Source organism: Accipiter gentilis, chromosome 34 (genome assembly GCF_929443795.1).
Source record: "Accipiter gentilis chromosome 34, bAccGen1.1, whole genome shotgun sequence".
In the NCBI taxonomy this organism is placed as follows: Eukaryota; Metazoa; Chordata; class Aves; order Accipitriformes; family Accipitridae; genus Astur; species Astur gentilis.
In genome coordinates this window covers 10842730-10868053 of record NC_064913.1, presented here as the reverse complement: position 1 = coordinate 10868053, position 25324 = coordinate 10842730, and the positions used below count along the sequence as shown (strand labels likewise).

General features: G+C 37.8%; 1 protein-coding gene across 5 annotated transcripts in view; it reads left to right on the top strand.

Annotated features, from left to right (window-relative positions):
* The window catches only part of KITLG (KIT ligand), a 57119-nt gene that overhangs the window by 22410 nt on the left and 9385 nt on the right, over nt 1-25324 (top strand). For 4 of the 5 annotated variants that reach the window (XR_007504649.1, XM_049792369.1, XM_049792368.1 and 1 more), the window contains exons 2-6: nt 3805-3918; nt 12487-12549; nt 17199-17378; nt 19311-19473; nt 20351-20446. Coding sequence is in view for 4 of the 5 variants with exons in the window: in XM_049792369.1 (XP_049648326.1) it covers nt 3805-3918; nt 12487-12549; nt 17199-17378; nt 19311-19473; nt 20351-20446 (616 nt within the window). In the remaining variant the exon portion in view is untranslated. The remainder of the gene's footprint in view (nt 1-3804; nt 3919-12486; nt 12550-17198; nt 17379-19310; nt 19474-20350; nt 20447-25324) is intronic. The other variant, XM_049792371.1, reaches the window with a different exon arrangement.

Genomic DNA, 25324 nt, shown 5'->3' with positions numbered 1-25324 from the left:
GTTGATTTTTCCCTATTTACAACTACAATTGTTATCAGTACAAACTAGATATTTGGAAATGTCCAGACTTTCCAATGTTTGTATTATTTAGCAATGTGGTATTCCCCTTGCTGCTTTCCACTTAGGGAACTAGCTGAACATTAACCAGTGTGATTGAGTATCTTTGATAGCATACTGTGAAAAAGATGCTAAAGCACTCATTCAGCAGCCTTTGTCAATACTCCAGATCATAAATGAGGAACATAAATGAAAAAGTTGTTGATTTACAACTGAAAGGGTGGCCTTCAACACATTGGATCACTAGCTAAGCCTCTAAAATGCTGTTAACTGAAATTACAGATTGTGGCTTGTAAGTAATAGTAAAAATTATTTGCAGAATGATTGAAAGTGTATACTTGAAATATTTGACTTATTCTTTCCAGTCTAATCATTATTTTTTTCCCTTTCAGAACAGCAACTTAAATATTCAGTACTTAAGATCTTGATTTCGGAGTATAAAAACTACTGAATAATATTTGAGCCAAAAATAGGAAGAGGCCCTTTGGTATACAGGTCTGCCTTCTGTCTGCCATATATCTTCAACTTAATGCTAGTAGGTGATGTGTGATTAAATCCTGTGGCCAGCTTTGAAAATCCCGTTTTAGCTTAGAAGTAATTATATATGGAAATCTGTTATGAGTGCTATGTGGATAACTTTCATTTACGCTTAGTAAAGTGTAAAACTGGAATCTCTATTTATAAAGCTGTTGTTTAAGGTTCCCTTTTGTTCTGTCCTTGATTTAATTCAGTCTATTCAAGTTTTGCTCAAACAGCAGGTTTGGTCATTAGTAAATAACAAAAATAGCTTAGCTCTTTGATCTCTACAGTCCTTACATACAATGTGCCTGTAGGCATGTGTAATATAAATATTTGGTAAGTGCAAATAATTAAAAGATTTTGGATAATAGGCATGTTGAAACTAGCAGTATTTTGCAGATTTTCAGTTCCTTTTGGATGGCTCAGGGACCAAATAAGCAAGAAAAACCTCAAATAATTTAAAAATTTACAAAGCATTTGTTTTTAATAGCAGTTATAAAAATTACTATGCCTTTAAATCCCATTATTTACATAGGAAAAAAATGTATTCTTATTGATTTGCATAATTATAAAATGTGTAGTGATTTTAAGCTTCATGTATGGGTCATCTTTAGATCCAGAAGCATGAAAATTGGCAAGATGCATCAGAGTTCTGGTTTTTACTCAGAGTGTGTTGCTGCTTTTATTAATATTACTCAGTTGATGTGGCAAAAAAGTAATTCCAGTTAAAGAGTTTTTTGTCTTTTTTGATTCTTAGACTGTTAGGTTAAACATTGTCCTATGACAGTCACACAAGTCAGTGAACAAATCCCATCTTCCTTTACATACTAGTCAATATTGAGGAACCCAGTGAAGAAATCAGCGGTTTCTGGTGTGGACTCCATCTCCAAAGAACATGTCAGGGAAACGTCCCTGAAACTCAGCAAGTATAACTTCTAGTGTACTCTTTAACTCTGAAGGTAGAACTACTCTTTCTTTAATTCTTGAAAGCAGTATAATTAGTCCATTTTGGAGCTGGCTGTCACTAAGTTCTCGCCTTTTTTATAAAAATTTTGTTCCAAAAATCGCAGTGGGGTAGTAGTCTGAAGTTGAGCACCCCTTTGGTTTCCTCTGTGATTCTAGACAATATGTGAGGAGAGGGAGATGTTTCTCTGACCACTTAAAGCTAGTTCTTAAACAACAGTGAGCTCTTATACACTGCAAGGAACTCTCAAAGGTCCTTTCAGTAGCAGCATCTTTGTTGCATCTTCCCACAGCTTGAGTTGTTCATATATATATAACTGCAAAGCTTTGTATAGCATAAGATACAGAGGTTTTGTAAGAGTAAGTACCTAAATTCAAGTTAGGTGTTTATTCTCAATTCTTCACATATGTAATTACTCTCAATAATTATTTGTACAAACATTCAATTAAAAGTATTTCTAAATGCTAGTTATGCTGAAGCGAGAGGCATTCTCAAAACACATGCTGCATATTGCTTGTGTACTTTGCTTAGAATATTTTCGATTTCTTTGTGTGTAAGTCTACCCATCATCATGGGTTTGAAGGTACAGTTTAGGAAAAGCTGAATACAAGCTCCACCAAAACGGGCAGTCCTGGATTGTCCTATCTGTAACAGAGCATTTCTGCTGTCTTGGTTACTTGGATCAGAAAGCTGATCTGTGTGAAAAATAGCACAGGAAAACAAAATGGAAATTGTCTGCCTGGTACAGCTGGCTAAACTATCTCACCAGTGCCAGTGCAAGAGGTGGGGGGAGGAGGCTGGATTGTTTTTTTCCAGTAGCAACCCACGCTGGTTTTACCTAAATTAATCAGGAAGCCATATTCTAAGAAAGCAAATGACCAGTTTTACTTGAGCTGTAAGGTACATACAAGATTTAAGAGATATAAGATACAATAAAGGTATTTACTTGTCATTTAAGAGCTCTAGGTAAAGTGCTTGGCACTGTTCCATCATGCTTATGTAGCTCCCAAGCGATGTTTATCATCATGCTTTCTTAAACCCCTGAGGTTACTATAATGATACTTAATCTTTTAAATCTGTGATTTTCTTTCCCTGCTTTCCTAGAGAGCTTCGTCTGTGTTGTTTGATTTGCCTTGGTCTTAAACTGAAAGGTTGGATAGCATTTGAAGGCAAGGCTGGAGACAGGAGCTCTCTACATGTCACAGGCAGGCTGGGAGGCATCTTGGTTCGTGCAAAAGCAAATTCTGGTCTCAGTCCTTCCCTCTTGGAGGCTCAGGAGCCTGCACAGGCAAATTCCATACTTGCAGTAAATGTACACCATCATTGGCTCTTGCTGACAGCTTCAGTCAGCTGGCACAAGAAGCTTCACAACCCGAGGCAACTTTTGATTATCCATAACTTAAATGCTTTAACATTCTGGAAATAAAGATCTGCAGCTTAAACTTGGCACGGGGCTCTGTGGGAAACCAGCGAAGCACAAGGAACAACAGAAGGCGAGGAAGTTCAGGCAGTGTAGCCAAGGAGACACCCAGGTGCATCGCAGCTAGTTATCTGGTGCTTTTCTGGCTGAGTCTCACAAGCCCGTGTGAGTACATTGCATTGCTGTTCCTAATAGGATTTAGGAGGGGAATGTAGTGCCAAAGCCAAGCTGCTGCTCCTGAGAGGCCAGGGCATGTCACTTAGAGAAAATGTATTGGATTGCTGCTGGAGGTCTCAGTATTTGGGCAGAGGCCAGTTGTGGTTTTGCTTGCAGTTTAAGTACCCAAATGTAATGGCTGTGATTATGAACTTTCTCCTTTTATTTTGCTGTGGTCTGATAAAATTTTGTTCCTTATCAACCACTATCACATTAGAGGCAAAGGTTTATCAAATACCTTATCAGGTGAATGACAAGCATTTAGCTAGCTTTATGCTGCTGATGAGGAATATTGCAAAGTTTGTCTCTTTCTCTTCTTTGGTATCTGTAAACTTTGCAGAAACCCACCTCAGCAGGATCCCGTGGAAGTAATCTGATGGCTCAATACCAGGTTTTCCATTATTACTCTAAAGGTACTTTCTTCTAGAAAAGATCAATTAAGTGCATTTCTGTGGACTCCTGCCATGAAGGTTATACTATAGTGGTACAAGTATGTCCTCATGAAAGATGGAAAAGTATTGTTGCAGCTAGATTTTGTATATGAAAAACATTACTACAATCTCGTTATTTCACGTTTGGAGATTGCTTACTTGGGGTTTCTTGTTTCTTTTTTGTTTTTACTAAATAGACTTGGATTATCACTTGCTTTTGTCTTCAACTACTCCTGCTTAATCCTCTTGTCAAAGCCCAGAGTTCCTGCGGGAATCCAGTGACAGATGATGTGAATGACATTGCAAAATTGGTAAGTAGCTTTTTAAAAAATTATTCTTTATGTTAAACAATAATCAGTGACTAATGGCACTTACATTTTTAAGCAAAGTTAGCAAATCTATATCAGAACCAGGGGAATATTAAAAAAAAAAAATAAATCCATTGACATCTGTGACTTGATCAAAACCTTTACTGTAGAGACTGGAGAATAGTTTCAGAGTTCATTCAAGAGGTGATCTTCTTGACCAAGCTGGACTGTATGTACACATGTGTTTTCCTCCCTCCAAACTTCCATAAAAACTGTAAAAAGTCTTGATTCCTCAAACATTGTCTGGGATCAGATAGCTTCCCATGCAGAAGAAATATTATTGGCTTTGTGTTACTGATTACTGTGGAGCAGACTGGCAGCAAACACAACTGAAATGAACCAGAAGGCTTTACCTTAGGTTGTATAGGAAACTTGTGCCATATATAAAAATAGTATGATATTAGACGTCATTGTAGCAGTCAAGGCACTAATGATTGTACAGCTCTTACAGTCTTTAGGTGTGAATAAGCTACACTCATTATGTGTTTCCGTCCCTACTTGCTGTACCTAGTTTAAGTCTGAAGGACTTGCAGCTTCATATAAGAACTGAATTCATTTAAGTACATTTTAACTGTTACTTAATTGAACACTGCATTAACCTGAAAAACTGCATCTCCTTGTGTGAAGTCAGTTGGTATTTAACTCCAGTGAAGTCCGTGATTATGCTAACATGCAGTAGTGCAGGATCTAACACCAAAGCTTTTAAGAAATAATATATGCTGAACACTTAACAAGCATCCCTTCATCTACCCACTGACTTCAGCTGAAAATTATGGCTTCATTATGGAAAAAAAGTTTGCAATACTAGCGTTAATATTATCAAACGCTTAATTTGGAGTCCCTTGCATTTGCTGCCAGTGCAGTGTTCTTAAGCTGTTTTCTTTGGGCATTGTTATATACATTGGCACATAGTGTAAGTCTCTGGGGATGCTATATAGTCCTACTCAGATGCTTAATGCTTCACATTAGTCCCTTTAGGCAGAATTCTGAAGTATCAGCATGTTTATTCAAGATAATATTTCATCTCTTAAAAGAGTATTAAGCTTTGATTTAAACCTGTTGAAAGCATGACAGAACAGCAGAACTCCTGTGAGGGCTGGTGAAACTGTCTAGTACAGGGTTAGCAATAACTTTTTGTCAATTATGCATCCTCAGAACAAATGCTTTAACTTTCCCCTTAGTACAATTTAAACTTCAAGAATGTATAAACACAGGTTACAAAAATTTGCATGCAGCTTGAGCAATCACGCTTTGCTTTTGAGATAAATTATGAAAGAAACCTAATATCATAAAAATTAGGTTAGTCTTTAATTTGGCTGTGACTTTCCCTGTCGTGTTCCTAGATCTTCCTCCAGACTAGTCCAGCAACTGCAGTTCTTGCACATACCCCTGCAGCACTGTGTTTCCATACCCAGACCCTCCTCCACAACCCCTCTTAGTTCTCCACATGCAGTGTGGTTGCTGGTTCCCTCCCATGCGCCCTAGGCATGATGCCTACCTGAGCGATGTTTTGAACGCTTGCCGGATTTATATCCCCTTTTGCTTGGGCTGCTGGCTTGGCAGGAAGGACTTTGTGTGGCGACTGTTCTGTTGTATGTGCTGCTCGTCCTGGAAGAAAACCTCTGCCAACTGCCGGGGTTGCACTGTGCTTCTGCTGCTGCCAAGCCTGAGCAGAGTGGGGTAGGGCTGAGCTCCGGCCATTCCTCAGTGAGGATGCTGTACGGTCCTTCTCCTGAGTTACACCCATACCTTTCGGATCTCTCTACCAAATGCAAAATTTGGGTGAAGTTAACTAGCAAGTTATGATTGTTCAATTGTTCTTTGCATCTTAAAATCATTTTACAAAAGCAAAAGATATTTTATGCAAAAGCAAAGATATTTTGGGTTGGAGAAATAAGAGAGAGATGCAGAAAATACAAAGACCAGACACCTGGATTCTCTCTGGTTTGAGTTGTGCGTCTGAGAATGTTCTGAGGAAAGTCTGTATCCATGTTTTGTCTGTCTGTTAAATATTTGCATAGATTTTTTTCATGCAGAAATAACTTCTGTAAAGCCACTTGAGAACTGAAAGGATAACAGGGAAATAAGTTTGGTATCTTCAATTTAGTATCAGAACTCTTGTTTTCAATTAAACTGACTATATTTCAAGTTGGTCATTCTCTTTTGAAATGCTGCAGCATGACAACTTGACATTGAGAACAAAATTTAAAAATACATATATAATAAGGTTTAAAGTACTTTTTTTAAACAAAATATCATTAGCTGACAGTGTGAATACAAGAAGGGAGAAATTCAGAGAACACTGACTGATCACATTACTTTGCTAAAAAGTACAGTTTTCTTATGCTATATGGAGTGTATCCTTAGTACCTATAATATGGACCCCAACATGATGTTGCTTAAAAATATAGTTCAGGAAACCATAGAACTCTTAAATTACTATAAATGTTTTTATACCACTTCTGCTTTTTGAAACAAAATACAGTAATTGCATTAAGGAATGATATTCTGATGACTTACATCTTCAAAATTAGACATAGCACCCATAGGTGGTTGGGTTCTTTATCGATCCTATTGGTCTTTAACAGTCTTATTTCTCCACTGATCTAAAGAGTTTGTGCCAGTAGGACATAGTGTTTTTCAATAAATGTCTTCCCCTTTCACACTGAGAACAAATTGTAGCACCAGCGATTTTGCAGAAGCTAATGTTATGTGTACAGTTATTGCCCATCGTTATTGTGATATTATCCACAAGCTCTATCACACTTGCTGAGAGTGGTATGACAATTGTTTCCAAAGGCTTTATTCTTAGCCACACTGTCATGTTCTTTAAACCCCTTTGTCCACAGTCGTGAGTATAGTCCTGTATCTGCGTGTGCAATAAACTAGCTGTTCAGCGGTAGTACGCAAGTCCCATCATTTAGCTTAGGATATTGGCCCCTCTTTCTCCTGACTCATGACAAATGCTCAGACATCAGCTTAGATTCAGTATGGCCTGAATCCTCCACTAAGGTGGATTATGATCTCTTCATCTCCCCAAAATGTTAGTCTTCCGTAGGCCTTTTCTCCTCACTGTAAAGGTGTATCACTATCTCTCCCCAGCCATTCAGGTCTATAACAAAGGTGTCCATTTTGGCTCTTGATACTTCACAGATCCTTGTAAGTTCATTTTTAAAATCTCCATTGTTTTTCTTGTCATAACAGGAAAAAATGTTTTTTAGTTCTCTGTCTATACAAATTCACTTTTCTTCCAAATTCTTGGTGGATACAAATCCAGTCTACTGAAAAGATTTCTCCTGGCTTCGACTTCTGTAATTTTGCCCTTCTGTGTATTAATTTGCTGCTCTGACCCTGGATCTTCTACTTATTTCCTTCAAGCTGTTCTTCCTTTTTTTCATTATCAACAGCAAGCTTTTTGGTTTTGTCTTCAAAAGCACTATTAACACTGCCTGTGAAGTCTTAACACATGCTGAGTTTGCCCTCTTGTCCTAGCTTCTCCTCATTATTTCCATGGTGTCTGTTATGCTGTTCATGGCCACAGGAAGGATGCTCCTTGATGAAATCCAAGCAGATTCTCATCTTCTTCCTATCTCACACTAAAATTCTTTGCAGCATGAATCCTTGTCCATCTTCTTTCTTTTCTCCTACTCTATTCTTCCCCTACCTCTACTGCAGTTCAGTTACAGCTTGCAAAATGGTGCCATAATTTGCTACCAAACTCTTTTGCCTGTAGCTTGATACAACCTAGTCTTTAGTTGGTTCTGGGCTTCTTGTTCCGAATACTGTAAACCACCAATATCACTGGTAGAAAACTGCTGAGCATGGCTGTGGCTGTGTTCTGCTCAACTCTATTGTAGTCTAGAAATACGAGAAGAACATTCCTCAGTCAACGCTTTCTGTGAATAAGAATCAGGGATGTCTGCTAAGCCTAAGCTATTGGAGAATAAATAAGGCACACTGTGCGGTGCCTGAAAATGTGGGTCATTTGCCTAATCAACTTTGTGTTGAGTAATAAATTGAGGCCAGATGTATGGTGTAACTTGTTTTCAGTGGTGTTAATCTGGATTTTCACTAGCATCATATTAGACTCATACCAGAAGCTAGAATCAGAAAGAAAGAGCAGATTCAATAACAATAAGGTTTCTGAGCATTAATCAACCTAAGACCAAACCAGACTGGTATCTCTTCATACAAAAATGACTTGTATTTTCTGCAAGATTAAATTTATTCAAATCTTAGTAATATAATTTTGTCATATGAAGAATGTGTCCTAAGTAAAATGATTTTAAGACACAAAGAACAATTGAACAATCATTTCTGTTTTTTTTTTTTTTAAATAGTGAGAACTTTAAAAGAGCATAATTTCATACCTATAGACAACAAAAGTATTTAGAGAGTATTCATTCTGCATTACTAATCACTTGAACTCCTGCTTCTTTTTTAATGAAGATGTCTGGAGGGAAACACATTACTTGATGAACAAATGTTCCGTATTATGAAACTGTAATTGCAGCACCTGTCAATAAAGCCTGTTGCCATTGTTCTTTTCAGCACAGTAAGTCAGTATAAAGCTGCATTGCTGTAATTGTGACTCTGATTTTGCATAAGTTAGGAATCTGTTTGATATATTTTTGTTAAATATGAATATCAAATCTAAGTATAAGTAGAATTTTCACTGAGCTGTGCACTGTATATAGAGTGTACCTACATATTTTGGTTTCATCCATTAACAAAAATCTAAGATATTCACCTCTTCCTCCATGATCTAAAGCAATTTTTTTCTTCTGAATATTGGAAGCCTAACCAATAGTCAGCATTTACTGACCAGGTTGCTTGGTCGAAACATGCTGTTTCAAACACTTTGCCTTCACTTTGCATCTTTGCTGTAAATGTGTACTTTACAATCTCTGCAACATTTGAGATTTATTTTTAAATGGATCTAACTCTCCTGAGTGAAGGGGTTGTAAAAAATGATCCAGTGTTGTTATCCTGCAAATAATCTGCCACTATGGCTGCAAGAAGTGTGAACGGAAATTGTTAACATGTTGTCTTAAGCCAAATGAAGAGGATTTTATTAACTGCTTCATTAGCAGATGAGATGGAGTAGATTGCAGAGATGATAGACAGAAAGTGGAAGCTCCTGCAGGAAAAGAAAAACCAAGGATGCAAAGAAGGGAGATGCAGAGGTATTAAACAGTAGGAAAAGGAAATGATGGAGAGAAGTGGGAGGTAGAAATGGTAACCAAAAGGAAAGTATGGTTTTCCCATCACATCTGTCAGAGTAAAAAAGAAATCACTGACAATGATAAATGGTAATTCTTACGTTATTAACTTACTTTATCTTGGATTTGTGTATAAAAAAAAAAAAAGCCCTAATTTCAAAGCACTTGACTGCAGAGACAGGTCATCTCTCATGTTCTGCTGTTGCAATGAAAGAGTAGTTTATGGAACTCAAATCGCTTTTACAACATCCCTTTTTCATTTCCCTATCTATGTGACCATGAGCATATTTTAAAAGTATATTTGGGTTATGCAATGTTAACAGTGCTGTATTAAATATTCAGACCTCTGTATGTCAAAAGGAATCTTACATTCCCCAGTTTGAGATTTTGTTACAACTGGGAATATAGCACTTAATGTTGGGTTTACATGGATTTAAAGACATAAGTCTAGATTCCCTCTTCTTCACCTCTTCTCACAGCCTGATAGGATATCTACAACCACACACACCCACTATATGAGAGAAACTTTTTGTGGCATTTTAATCGCAGTACAGGGTTCTTTTAGTTCTATACATTACTTTCCAAGATTATCAGTTGACATTCTCTGTAATCATCAAAACTGTTACTTTTGTCTAAACCAAGGTAAGTCATGCAGGCAGGTATTTCGTTGCCCCCAAATTTGTCACTGTACTTAGGAGTTGAGTTGAGTACAGGGACCAAAAAAGGTGTTCCAGGACTTGGAGTTTCAAGGGACAGTCCCTTTCCCTTTCCATCCTTCTTGTTGTCTGCTCGTTGTTGGGAGCTGCAGCAGTCAGGGCATCCCGCACAGAGTGGGTGTGCAGAGACCTTTCTTTCCTTTCAGGATTATTTCAGCAGTTGAAAATCAAGTGGTTGGTTTTAGATCATAGTCTTGGTGGTTAGTCTTCAACGAAATTTCAAGATTCATTTTGGGAAAGCAAGAGAGTACAAAACTCACAGATATAGTACAAACATATCCTTCACTCTTACATCAGGGGCTCTACCCTATTTTCTCTGCATGAGTTGGGAAGTCCAACTGGGTCACAAATATAAGTCCTTTGCTTTGACTGAGCTCCATCATTTACCATCAGCAGAGCATCTGGCATGTGGAGTTGAATCAATAAAACTTTAACAAGTTGTTTCGTCTTGAGGCAGGGCATATATTTTGTTTGACACCCTCCCTCCCAGTGATAATCATTTTTAGTAGTAAATGCAAAAATATCTTTTCTGATTCATGGTCTGTCAAGGAGAAAAATATCTGAAGCTGAGCTGTATTCTCTGGCTTTGTTTGAGAAGCTGTAAGAGCTCTTGGGCAGTTACATTTTTTTTTTTTTTAAACTGTGCATGAAAAGTGCTTGACAGGCTCTGATGCCAGTAAAGTAGATTGTATACATAATGCATATCAATTCTTGTAGTGTTCATTGATTTGGAACAAATTTAATCTTCCAGTGACCTTTCTTAAAGAACGGTGCTTTTGCTGACATTGCTAAGTATCGAATCCCTCTAGAGTGAGTATGGGAAACTTTGCACATACAGTAGCATCTTCACTATCTTTGCTGCTTGAAGTGCTGCTAATCCTACCTCTCTAGGCACGCAAAGGAAGCTGGAAAAGAAACTGGATTACCTATTAATTTGTCATGACGTCAGGGTGGTTTTAGAGGAAGGAAAAATATGCAAAAAAATGTGGATGGGGATTTAGAATAAATCAGATGCTTTAAAGAAAGAACAAAGGTATTGCAATTTTTTTTTCAGTATTTATAGCATCTTGAATCAACTCCCCAAAATGCCAGGTAAATAGAAATTGATATAGAGAATTTTAGTGGCACTTCTGCAACTGCTGCTTTGGGAATGTGTAGGTATAAAAATAAAATAATAATAATAAAAAAAAAATGATCTATGGAAAGGAATTTACCAGGATCATTTGTATGAAACTTGTTTTTTAAAGCTGTGGGAGAAAGCTAGGTGTCATTGAACTGAAAGATTGTGTCTTAGCCCACGTTGTAAATAAAAAAATGTTTGGAATTCACTAGTGACTGACTATGCATAAGTATTGTCCTTGGTCATTTCTAGAACAATAACATTTTGAAATTGCTTTTTTAATTTTTAATTGAAACTAAATTTTAATTGAAAAATAAAACATTCTGTTGTGTCAAACAAAATACTACCTAAAAACTGCACAGGGGAAAAAAATAATCCCTGTGCTGGTTGCTATAGCAGCAGAATCAAAAGCAGCCATAACAGAATGATCTTTAACCTGAAGAAGTAGAAATGCTTTGCTGAACAAAGTACAGATTCTGGTTCACCAAAGGAATTACGTATGTGCTTATTGTCTTTTGATTAAATGGATTTCAACCAGGATGAGAAATATCAATTGAATCTTTCACTGACACTGAAGAAAACAGATTTGCTGTATCACTAAGCATCATAGTATTGGTAAATCTTTTGAAAAAAAAAGTACTTCAAGAGCTTGTGGATCGTGGCAGCATCTCCCTTTTCATCTCCCCACTCAGCACGTTCCCCAGATGATCAATCACTTCTCACGGTAGTGTTGGATTCCATCTGTGGTAGATTGCATTGTATAATTCAATGAGAACCCTTCTTCCACTCCTTGTCCTTGCTTCAGCACACCTCATGCTCACCTGCATCTGCAAAGCCATGCTCAGCTTACGTGTGCTGAAGCTCTCCTTTGCTCCAGAACACTGCTATGATTTAATTGTATTGCTTACCATTAGTAAGAGGCACAGCTTCAAAGTTAAAGTTGTGCGCAAGTGTTTTTCTGACCTGGTACATAACTAAGCATAAGGCAGGCAAGTATTTTTTTAGGTTCAGATTGGAAATTATTTGAAGGAAAAAGGCTTAGAGACTACTGGGTACTCTACTGTTTGGAGTGGTTGGGGTTATACAGAAATTGTCACATAAACACTTCAAGACATGCCATTAAAAGATGAAAACACAGTGGAGCTTCTGCAGTAATTAATAACCTCAGATCACTTCTCACCACATTACTGACTTTAATTCTGCTGGGAAGTGGTAGCATTGAACATGGTCAGATTGGATCTGGGAATGTTACAGAGGTGTGGAAAGATGCTTCACTTCCGAGCAAATAAGAGACAGTAGCAGTTCCACAGGAAACTGAGTATGTAAACTTTTGCACCTGGTAGGTTACTGAAAATTTGTTGAATATCTGATAGATTTTATTGAAGATGGTGATGGAAATTAAGTCTTACTTTGTGTAGTCAGTAATAACGTTTTTATTATCTGTTTATTGTAGGTTGGAAATCTCCCAAATGATTATATGATAACCCTTAAATATGTCCCGAAGATGGATAGTCTGGTATGTACAACCACTTCAAGTTAATCCCAATAAAATAGCCCACTGGAACCAGTGATGGCCGTAACATTTTGTACCTAGTCCTGTGGCTTAGAAAGTTAGAGTTAAATGGTTATTTCACTTCTCATACGCTTCACGATTATTCATTTAAAAGAAATGTAGAGAGATTCCTGCAGTCACTTAAAACCTTTTTAGTTGCAGGAATATTAGAAAAATGTTTCTTCATATGAATTTTTTTAACATTTTATCTGGAAAAAGTCGAACTACGGTATTATTTCATCTTGTCAATTGAAAATTGTTGCTTTCTTAAAGAAGTAGTTTCTTTGTAATTATACTTTGAAATATTCTGTAGAATGTCCTTCTCATTTCAGCCAGTGGAAATGCCATTAAAGCACAACAAATACTGAGCAGCCAATAAAGAGAACCCTAAGTTCAGCAAAGAGTAGCATCGGTAACTAAACAAACTGGTAGAAAGTGAGGACATGATTTCATTCAAATACGCTTTGTATTATTCTTTCTATATAATCCCATACTTAGTGATAGTTTCAAATAAGCATCATCTACCTTCTTTAAAATTTTATAACATTTTTGTATTAAGAACTTTTTCATATTATCTTATTTCTTATTCTACTAAATATTTTTGATGTTTTTCCTTAATTTTAAAAAAATATTTTTAGAATGATGCATTGAAAATGCTCTGTTGGTTGTTGCATACACTGCAAGAAAAAGGAGAGGAGGAAACAAGTTGAAAGTAGAAATTATGCTGAATGCTGTACTGTACTATATTGTTTTAAGGAAAGAAAAAAAGGAAGAAAAAGACTATTTTGTCAGTTAAACTGAACAATGTTGAGCCTGTCTTAAGAATGAATCATTGTACACATACATCAGTAGTTGGAAATCATCTGGTAGATGCAAGAAGGTGGTTTTGTGTCTGTACAAAGTTTTCGTTGTGAAAATCCAATTTGTGTGCGATACACATCCTATCCTACAACATTGTAGCAAATCTAGCAATATTCCTTATTGATATTGGAGAACAATGCCAGAAGCAACATCCTCTCAGTCATGAATAACTGGAAGATGGCTGGAGGAAAAGGAGGCTGTGAGGTAGCGAAAGGCCCCAAGCTGTGAGGTTACGAGGTATTATGGCAGATCTGACAGTGTTCTTGTGAGTTTTGTTGGAAGCTCAAGGCTTTTACTAAAACTTAGAGTACTTTAAAAAAACCAGTTTAAACTTGATTCCTTAGACAGAAAAACCCCGCAGAACAAATGCTACAGAAGTCAGGTACTAGATCCTGTACGATATAATTAAAACTAACAGAAAAATTTCCGTTTCTGAAAATAGCCAATACCCAGAGGAAAAGGAAGTAAGCCTGGCTGCCACCATCCACTGGCTGCAGTGCTTTTTGAAATTCAATGATCTGGGGAGGACAGCTGTAGGCCGAGCGCTGCTCCCCAGCCGCGGGGATGAGCACGGCAGCTGATAGGCAAGAGCCAGGCTGGATCGGGGCTGTTCCCTCCACTGTGCTCCTGGGGAGGTTGGCACTGCGGGTGAAGAAGGCCAGGGAGCCTGCTTGAGCGATGAGTCCTGGTTGTTCTCATTGCTTAACTCTTGCCTTGCTTCATGGTTGAGTTTTGGCTGCCAGTACGCAGTTTCTTTTCTATAGTTTAAATGCCATGTCATCTTGCTGCATCCTATCCAGAAACTTGGATCCAGTTTACATTTACGACAGGCAGCCAAGAAATAAATAAGGAAGAAGAGAAGTTCAGAGCCGGGATTTCCATATTCCCTTTGCTCGTATGCCACTTTCAGTCATGGTGATGAAAGGTGCAGCTCTTGGCCACGTGCCTTCACAGGAGGAAGTATTCAGCGGTATTCACATCCCACTTTGCCAAATTCCTCTCTGGGGATTTCAGGTTGTGTTACACATACCACACCAAAGGCTGGCTGAATAAGTCGGGTTTGCTCTGTGTTCTGCAAGGTCCCTGCAAGCTGGGAAACCCACAGCTTTGCATGAGGTGAATGCCCTTTGTTCAGCTCTGAAAGGATTGAAACGGTGCTCTGCAATTTTTTTTCCAATAGATTTCAATCTTCAGTGTGTGCATAAAGTGGGAAATGTACCCAAGGTTAACAAGTCTGAAATGTAGATGACTAAAGGTAGGAAAGCAGGGTGAATGCAAAGCAGATGGGAAGCCAGTGTAGTGCATGTAACAGGAACAGACTGACCCGATCCATTAAACAGAAGGGTTGTTGCATTATGTACTAGCTCAAGGCATCTGAGTGGCTTTAAAAGTAGTCTCGCTTAGACTGAACTTTGGAGTCTAACCTGAAGGCTAAAAGGCAAAGATGACAGGCGCAGGGGCTGAACTCAGAAGAGGAGATAAACTTCAAACTTTTAGATAGGTGTAGAAAGGAAAAGCTAAATGAGGACTACCTGGAAGTATGAGGGAAGTCAGTTTTGCAATTGCCCTAAAATGTAAATCTTGGCCAAAGTTTACACAAAAAAGCAGAAGAAACCCTCTGTTTCTCCTTGCAAAGAATGTCACATTTCTCAATTTCGGCAGTTTCATCCCTGTGTTTGGTAGATATTGATATAGCAAGTGATTGCACAGCTTGATATTACTGAAAAGAAAACTTAAAGCTCTCGTGAAATACAGCTTTGTAGGTCAGAACGGTTCAGTCAGAGGAGACTCCCACACACATGCTAAACTGCGGGAGCAACAAAATAGATTCCCTGCTGGAATCACCAAATGCTCACTAGGACAAGCGGCAAGCTTTTGCTAGTCCTTGCCAGAGGAGAATGCACACCCACGAAACCTCAGAGGAAAAGGGTTTCCAGGTTTTGCAGTTCAGCAAAGCACGGAAGTTCTGTGTCCGTGTTCCGACACCAAAGCAGAGGAAAATGTGGTGTCTGTCTCATGAGGGCAATGGGACGTGGCATAACACATGCTGCTTGAACGGAGTACATTTCAACAAGCTTTCTTCTATGTATTTGCTTCTGCCTCTCCCCTCCCATTGTTGTGGTTGAAGGAAAAAAGGGAAGCAGAATCAAGCCAGATACCATCCATTTCACATTTTGTTTCTTTTTTTTTTTTTTTAAAGTCATTGTTGAGATAACTACAGAAGGTTTTAATAATGACTTGCCACTTGCTATCAGTGTGTGAGAGAGTTGTACACAAAAGTGAAAAGTCAGGTACAGCTGAACAATGTATTTACATTTTGTTCTCTAAGTCTGGAAGCCTAATAGTCTGGAATAGTCTTTGAAAGCGTGAAGTGTGTTTTTCCTCATCAAAAACATTTATACATCATGGCAGAACACCACCTGTGTTACTGAGAAAGTAATTTGTCACCAAGTGATGATATCTATAGTAGTGCATAAAGTTTTTTGAATAAAGAATCTGTATGCAGGTTTATTGCAGAAATTTGAGTAAAATGAGATTAAGTCTAGAAGCAGTTACATTGCCAAACATGTACTGTGCGTTGCAGAAGGTGAAGCGGATGGATTCAGTGGATGCTGCCCATCCACTGGGCAGCAGTTGGAAACTGTTTTAGTGATACTGAGAGTACTTAGAGGTTGCTGGGCCAAGATCTTCATGTCTGGCAAGCTTTAATGATCCTGAGACATTTTCAACCATTGAAAAAATAGCTTCACATATGGAATGAATTCCCATAACATTTACCATTAAAAATTCAGCATTTATTGGAAAGGGATTTCCACACACATCTTGCAGTGTGACTAATGCATTACCTGTATTTTTGTTGACTGTATTGAGTTAGGGTTTTTTCTGGGCTGGGTGGCTTTTTTATTTACTCGACTACTGTTATGTAAATCTAAGTAAAAGAAGTTAATGACTCCCTCTGAGGCAGCAAGATGAATGACCAGGTTTCAATCCCATGAACAGCTGTACAAACTTTATCTGCAAACTAATTGCATAGGTGGCAGTGAAAGGATTTGAACTCTGTTCCAGTGGCACAGATGGGGCAGATACCACGACATGGTGTGCAGAGCCCTTTTGTCAGTGAAAACTCAGGAAAAGAAAGACATTTAGATCTAGAAACTGTTCTCAGGAATGGCATTTAGTGAAAAAGCTGAAGAGAAGGAGTTAACTAAGCTAACTAGTATAAAGGAGGATAAAAGCACACATGGATTTAATGCAAAATGTTTATGGAAACTTTCTTCAGAAGATATTTAAATCAAGGATCTTTGGGGTTAACTGAGTCATGTAGGGTAACAATAATAAAATGAAAACTGAGATTGGTTTAAAGAAAGTCTGGAGAAAATTGTTTAAGCAGTAGTTATTTAAAAAAAAATAAATAGGTTAATGAAAGCATGAACTAGGGTTCATAGTAGTGTGTCCCAAGGCTCAAATTCTCAACAGACTGATGCTTAGCATTCATTAAGAATTTAATGAAGGGTTGGCACTTAACAGACAACCATAAATATGTCAGTATCAGTGAGAATAGAAATCTTACTAAAAGGACTGAAGAGAAAGTTGGCCATAGTAAAGAACACGAATTTTAATTTAGACTTTCAAGATAATTTAAATTGGAAAGAACAGTCTAATCTACTTTTGCACATTGAGCTGATCAACCAGTTTTTACAAAAGTCTGATATTTAATCTACCTCTCTGTTTCTCTTTTTGTCCCTTGACAGCCTAATCATTGTTGGTTGCATTTGATGGTGCCTGAATTTTCAAGGAGTCTACATAATCTTCTCCAGAAATTTTCAGATATTTCAGATATGTCTGATGTTTTAAGCAACTATTCAATCATCAATAATCTCACAAGGATAATTAATGATCTTATGGCATGCCTAGCTTTTGATAAAAATAAGGTAATCTTATACAGAGTTTATAATTTTATGCTGGATATTTTTATTTGAACTTTCTGTTGCACAGTATTTGGTAATAGTTTAAAAATGTCTAAAGCTTCATTAGATTTGTTCTCGTTTTTATTTCTGTACATCTGAAATCCTACCTTGTTTAGTAGAAGTGCACTGAGTACACTGTGCTAATGTTGGCTAGTCGTTATCTCCTGTTTCAAAGAAAAATGGCTTACAAGGAATTACAGTATATACAATGACCTGTATACAGTTAAGTAGTCAAAAATGTAACCAGCATCTTTAAGATAATTAATTCATTCTGGTCTGTTTGAAACTGGCAGAAATCTTCCTTGTGCATTTAGCTGAAATTATTCATTTTGCTAGTGATCCTAATGTAAAGATGATGTCGTTGAAGTTATTAATATACTCTCAGTATATATCGCAGTGTGTGAAGCTCTGAAAGCTTCACCATGGTTTAATGAACTTTTTTATACAAAGGCACAGCAAAGACTAGAGGATATCGGCCCATTTCCATGTGTTTCTGGATTCCAACAGCAGCTGGAAGGATTCCAGGAGTCTCACTCAGGAGACATCTGATTCTCTTGTGTGAAAATGATGGGGGAAAAAAAAAAAATTAACTTTCTAATCCCTTACTCAGCTCTAACCAGTCTATCAGTAATTAAAAATAAGTTCTGTAGTCGAAGCTTTTGTCTCACTAAACAAAATGGGCAAAATCCGTCATGTTCTTTAAGGCAAGGATTTAATCTTCTCTATACGTTTATTTTTGTCAAGTCCTTAGCTGTTGTAATTGCACCTGTTTAACATCCAGAATGAATCAAATGGACTAAAACACTCAATCTCGTTTAGAGTGGCATAACTTTGTAACCTTGTCATGTATTGGCATTATATTGCTGAGAGTATTTGACATTCCTTGCCTTTCTATTTCAAACTGAATTCTGTCCAATCTTCAATGTATCTCTTTTTTTTTTTTTTTTTTTTTTTTCTTTTCTCTATTCTTGTCCTGATGATTCAAAGCACTCAGCTAGGATGTGGTTGGGGAAGAGGAATTTCATTTTGTAGAATGAAGAAGTAAATATCCTGTAATTCAGATAAACAACTAGCTATTGATTTCCTCAAGGAAGAATGATCTTAAGTCTAGTACTTTCAGCATTAAACTTAAAATAATTTTGGAGCCAAAAATAGGAAGTTTTCTGTAGTACATATTTAACCCGTGTTCTTACCACTGTTCTCTGTGGGAGTACAGAGTAACCCCAGGCCAAGTTCAACCTGCTAGCATTGAGAAACAGTTGTTATAAAAGCCAGAGTCAGGTAGAAATAAAAAAGAAGATAACCATCAATGATTTTAACATGGACCTCAAACTTGTTGTTTAGTCTGGCATAACACACTTGTCTATTAGACCTCAGAGTGATTGGGCTTCCTTGTTTATAGTCTTGCTCTTATTTTTAGATATATTATCAGGGTTCTCAGCCTGTTTCTTTGCAGTAATGTATCCCAGCTATTGTATTCTGTTCCCTGTACTCTAATGACAATAGCTATGATTGTGTTGTGTTCCTGTGTTCTGATTAAAAGGATCATGTGGAACATTGCAAAGTAATGTGAAGTCAAGGTAATTTTTTTTAATAAGGGGAAATAAAAAAAAAGTCTCTTCATTTTCAGCGTAGGATGGGAGACTGCTTTTCATTCCTTGGCAATTTTGCAACACTGGATTAATAATTTATTTCTATTTGCAAAGCTGATTTGAAATCCTCAGATCAGAAGGCTTGTATGTTTTATGAAGATTGCATACAACAAATTTGGTCTTCTGCAGCTTAAAAATTTAAACTATTTTGTGTCATCTTTGGATATTTATATCATCTGTTGAGGTGCTGAAATGAGCAGCTCTCTTGACCTTCTTTCAAGCTGAATTCTATATTTTACCCTAGGATTTTGTAAAAGAAAATGGTCACCTTTATGAAGAAGGTCACTTCATTCCTGAGGACTTTTTTAGGCACTTTAATAGCACCATTGAGGTCTACAAGGAGTTTGCAGACATGTTGGATAAGAACGACTGTGTTCTGCCTTCAACAGTAGAAACACCAGAGAACGGTAAGATGGCTGTTATTTTGGGGAACAGAATCTAAGTAGATATAAATGGGTGATTTTCCTTTGATTTCAGAGATGCTAAGGATCTGATGCTGTACCTCCGTGTCTCCTTTTTACTGCCAGTTAAAATTACTACCAACACTGAAGCTTGTATTTCTGTTCTAAGTCAAGTTCTATCTGGCAGTAAAACTAGTGACATCGTTCCTTAATATAATCCAAATAACCTCACAATACTCTGCTCTGTTTCTTTTCATCCCAAATATATCCTGGATCGACTTTTCACATTATTCTTCTTATCTTCTATTAATGTTCTGTTTAATCTTTATAAGGCAGTAAAGGAGCCTAAGATTGCACTACTGAAAGGCTAGGAAGCTAGGACAAGTTGTAAACTGCAGCAGCCTCAAGTCACCTCTATATTCATCCCACCCCTCCTGAAAAGGGTCATGTTTACTTCATTTAAAAATTTTAACAAGCCTAAGTCAGGCTCCTGCAGTTCATTCTCATCCTTCCAGTAAATGGATGTTTTGTATTTTCTTTTCTTTCTCTCTAGTGACAGCTATTAGCTTTTTAAATAGGGCAACGTATCCAGTTGCACAGTTACACCAGTAGTAACTAGAAGTAGATCAGTGCCATAACCTAAGAACTTGTTTAAAGCCATTGCTTCTCCAGAATAGCTATTCAGCAGCAGCTCAGTGTGTAGACACATCTGCCTCATAATAAGACTGCCTTTTTTGGCTTAATCTACTTTATAAACAGCCCTGTAGCCAGATTTTTAAAACAGCCCTATAGCCACATCAGAGTAGCCCTATAGCCCATCATCTTATATAGAGGGAACTGTATTTTAAGTTACATAATGCTGACACACTCATTTTCTATTTAGATTCCAGAGTCGCTGTCACAAAAACATTTTTGTTTCCTCCTGTTGCTGCCAGCTCCCTTAGGAATGACAGCATTGGCAGTAACACTAGCAGTAACAGTAAGTACAAGTGATTGAATTAATATATGTGTCTCCATTTTGTTCTGGTAGCTGGTTGTTACAAGAGCTCAGAGGAAAAGAATGTCATTAATTGTGCAAATTAATGGCAAGTTACTTGTGCCTGATGGTGTACCATGTGTTTCTCAGCTGTCATACTGAAATGTAATAAACTTATCTAATCAAAATTTAGAGATGCTATCAAGTTACAATGATGTGACAGCTCTCTACAACTTGGAGAGGGCAGGTCTCTTCGTTTTGGCTGTCGCGAGGTCTCACTAGTCATATGGCCTCAGCAAACTTGTCTGTCCCAGACACCTGATTTTAACTCTCAGAAAAGGAAGTTGCTCTGAACGAACAGAATAGCGGACCTAAATTGGGCTCAGGGTACTCACGTGGACAAAGAGGTTGCCTGTACGTTGCATTTTGAGAGTACTGTCAATCCCAAGCTTGACACCAATCCTGAAGACAGTCCCCATGTTTGCTTGCTGTAGTCGGAGTAGGGCCAGCTCCACAGTCAGTGTGCTTTCGGTTGAAGTCAAGGACAAAGTCACTACACTTTTGGCAGGCTGTAATCTTCTCTCCAGCATGGCCATCTCTGTGTTTCTCATCTGTCTGGCTCGGTGTGTTACATGACTGGTCGCTGACAGATGAGAGCGCCCGGAATTGTTGCTGTAAGAACCTCCGTCATGAGGTCAGAAGGGATATAGGAATCTGAGGTGAAGAGAAACAGCGAAGTTTCAGGGGCTTTTAGTGACATCATGTACAACAAGGTGAATGTTCCCTGGAGCTTTCCGTGTGAACAAAAGGGGATTTTCCTTAGAAGTTCTTGAAATGGTGGTTAAAGCTTATCCATGTTGTTTCCCTTGTTCCTGTTTCCCAATGCATCAGGATGAAAATGTGTCTCTCTTACAATTTCCCCTTGTCACTTCACAAGCATCCATGTTGTCTAAATGTGTGATGATGAAGCGTGTGGCTGGTGCTCCTTGTGCTTAAGAAAACACGGGCAAGGAGGCAGCCTGATGTAGCCTGATGGGCACAATGGTAGCTCCTGACGGTGGGACAGATATTACTAAGTTTGAGTTTCTTCTCATGCTGCTTCTCTTGGGAATGTGTAATCTAGTTGTTCTCTGGGTTCTTATCACCATGCATGCTGCCTCTTAGTTGGCTCACAGCTGCTGTCAGATTTGAAGCCCTTTCCTGATTGCTTTCTAATTAAGAGAAGGCCTTAAGTCATTTCGCAGAACCCTCTCAGTAGAAGGTTGGAACAAAAACCACCTTTGACTCCTGGCTGCCAGCCTGCCTCTCTGGAAAGGAGTAAGTCTTGCTGCCATAAATTTCTTGCCAAAAGGTCACAGAGCTGGCTGCACATAACCTGATGAGCCCAGGGCCAATTATGAGGCACCAGGAGGGGGCTAAAGAGCACATACCTGTCCCTCTCAGGTCTGAACATGTGAGAATTTTTGCTGTTGCTGCTAGAGGAAGAATATTCAGCTGCAGCCTGAAGCAATGGAAATGGATCAAGGAGCCAAAAGAAAGACAGATACTTTATAGGAGCAGTTCCGATGAAAGGAGTTTGACCCAGTACAGTAACAGGAGGGATGCTGGGCAGTGTGGTGGAGTGCAGCACCTGAGTCTGTACTGTGGAGAGGAGTACAGAAGCAGGTTTATTAATCTTGTTTTATAAGTGGAACAGATAATCAAGTAGGGAAAAAGCCTAATTAAAATAATGCAGTAAGTCAAAGAAATTGCTTGGCTGACCATATGCTGTACAGGTGTGTTTTAACTGATTATCATTCTCTTAAGCAATTTATTGGAAAATTGGATATCAGTTAACAGCCTTATTTAGAAATGACATGAGGACTGCATGTCTGTGGCTGGGGACAGTTTGAACTCTTAATCAGATTAAATTCCATTAACTTGGACATTGGATTCTGACTGGTTATACTTTAGTTACTTGTTTGGAGTTTTTTGCAGGGAGGGACCTGTGACATCTTTATTGGCATCTCTGTCTTACTCCCTGAAAATGGTCTTCAGAACTGATTTTAGTTTTGTCTTGGCTTTATTGCTGAGTAAGTTTTCTTTTTTACTTAATACCTGCCTTCTTGGGAGGAACAACAATGAACAAACCTTATTACTTCCCATCAATACACCCCAGCACAGAGGACCCTGTCTGCTGGCTTCAGTCCTGTTCTCAGAACAGCACGACTAGATACAAATTTCAAAAAGGAAAACATTTGGAGAAGAGGGGAGACGTGAAAAAAGCATCTCCAGACACAAACTACTGCATTTTTATTTTTTTAAATGACCCTCGTTAATTTTAAACAGTTTTAAATTGAGCTATTTAAAATTAATGGTTTCTAGACCATTTAGAAGCACTCACTGTTTGCAAAAGAACCCCTCTAGATTAATAATAAATTTTGAATCTATTAATAAAGTCTGTGCAGTCAGATGACTTGAACTGCTCTTAATTCTAAAGTCAACTTAGACAAACATGAAGTGCATCATCTAATAAAATAATTTCAGATAATTATCATAGAAATTGTATATAATATAAATTAGCTAAATTACATTTTTTCATGTTGTTGCTACACTCGTTGAAAGAGTCATATTTCATTAATTCATTGTTATTACACAACAATAAAATTAAACTACTATAATAGAGTAGAATCTTGACTAAATCTACACCAGAAGTCTTACCCCAACTACGTGTAAAATGGAGAAATTATCCTGTTCTAATTTTTTTTTTTTGAATGGCAGTAATGCTGTTTTCATCCTTGTAATATTGAATGTAGATCTGTGGCATGTTCCCACTCCATCTTTTCCCCCATAAAATTCTCAAAATACCACCACCACCCTCAATTTATTTAGGCTGGTTTGTTTTCTTCTCTTTGTGTTACATGACTGTAGTCCAATTTAAATTCCAATTAACTGTTTAAGTCCCAGTCTCATTGATATTTCTCTGGATCATTATACCATGCATAGTTTAGAGAATTCAGATGAGATGGTTCCTATGTAAAGAACAAGTGTGAGGGTAAGAACTCTGTAGTCCTGATCTCTTTTTCAGTGGTTGGACCAAACAATAAATAGTAGGGGGGGGTTGTTGTTTGGGTTTGGTTTTTTTTGCCATCAGATGAATCTCATGTTGCTCTGACTAAAGCTTGAACTTACTAGCTGTTACTAACACTTCTCGCTCAATTTAGTGCCATGGTATTACTTATATTTTCATGGAAAGTTCAGCGTTGCTTTCTTCCATTTTTGCTTGTAATTTCCTCACAATAATTTGGCTGTATTATTCAGTACTGAACAGTTCAAAGAATGTGTAAACAGAGAACTCTGTAACTGTTTTTTAGGAAGAAGGTCTACTTTTATAGTTAAGCAAAGAATACCATAGTTTAATTCAGTAATTGCACAACAATTTGAAAATGTTCACCCATGGCTTAATGCAATTGGTGTTGCCTTCAGTGTCTTTGTTCCTTTGTTCCAAATTTATAGTTAATGGAAAACCCTAATGAACAGGTGAGAGCTGCTCTGTATTTTTATAGATAAGATCTTGTGGTAATTGTGTTGGAGCTGAGCAGAGGTAAACCGAAAATTCCTTTGAGAAATACATGGCCAAAAAAAATCAAGCCAGTGCTTTGAATCTTAATTGGTTGCTAAACCTACACACATGGCTCAAGGTGGAGAGCAGCTCAATAACTTCATTGTGCAGTTTAGTGGCTTTTCATGTAAATATATTTTGTTCACAGGTTAATATCCCAATGTCCATGAAGACTATACATAAATCTACATCAGATGAGTTTGCTTCCTAAGGGTTTCTTCCATAAGGTGCAGAGTGAGGGTTCTGAGAGGTGCTGGCCTTCTTCCACTCCCCTTTTGTACCTTGCTAGGTAGCATCTATTTTAAGTGAATGATATACTAACTGCAAAACCAACAGTTCCTCTGGCATTGCCCAAGGAGTTCACAAAGTTGCTGATACACCCGATTCCTCCTATTCCTTCTCCTACTCTGCCTTTATGACTGCTGGGAGTGGGAATCTTTCTGTGTAGAGCTCTAAAGCTTCTAACAGAGAAAAAGTTCCCTGCGGAAGGAATAAAAACCTATTGGCAGCCACCTTGCTTTCCTTATCTCCCTTTTCTTCATTAGGACACAGGTCCCCAGGAGGTTCTCCAGACTTGAAAATTCTCCAACTTGTTCTGTTTTAGATGTTACTATAAATAAAAGGCACATGAAGAAACTTGCTGTGGCTCATTTCATTCTCTCCAGATCTTTCAAGAGACTTTTTTCTGGACTTGAAAGTGAAATTAAATAATCTGTTGTTTGGTTTTTAAGGTAGTTATGGGTTACTTAACTTTCAAATTAATTCATAAACTATCAAGTTATGAAAAAAAATCTGTTGTCATTTTTAAAACACAGGCTGGGGAGGGTGTCACAATTTGAGCGTATCTGTCCCTGGGTTGCAGATCCCCCTGTGGAAAGCTAATTATGAATTCCTTTTGGTTTTCCATAGATGCTGAAGAAAGCATCTGCATTGGAGATATCTTCTCAGAAATCAAATTTTTCCACTTTTAGATACCTCATTGTAAAGGGAGCTCTTCTGTTGTCTAGGACTCTCTAAAGTTGTGAAAAATAGTGGTAAAAATGCGGGTGCTCGACTATCGCTGATTGCCCTGCACACAGAACATTTCTCTAGAAGTCCATGTAAAAACAGAATGCTTACATGCTGCCCAGCATTGCAGAGTAGGCAGAGGATTTTCGAGGTTATATACTCTACCATAACATGTTATCAAATAAATTATGCTCTGTATGTCCTGAAAAGTTTTTCCTTTTGATTTTTATTTCACTTTTCCTTTTTTTCTGAAGTTTGAAGAGCAGAATCCA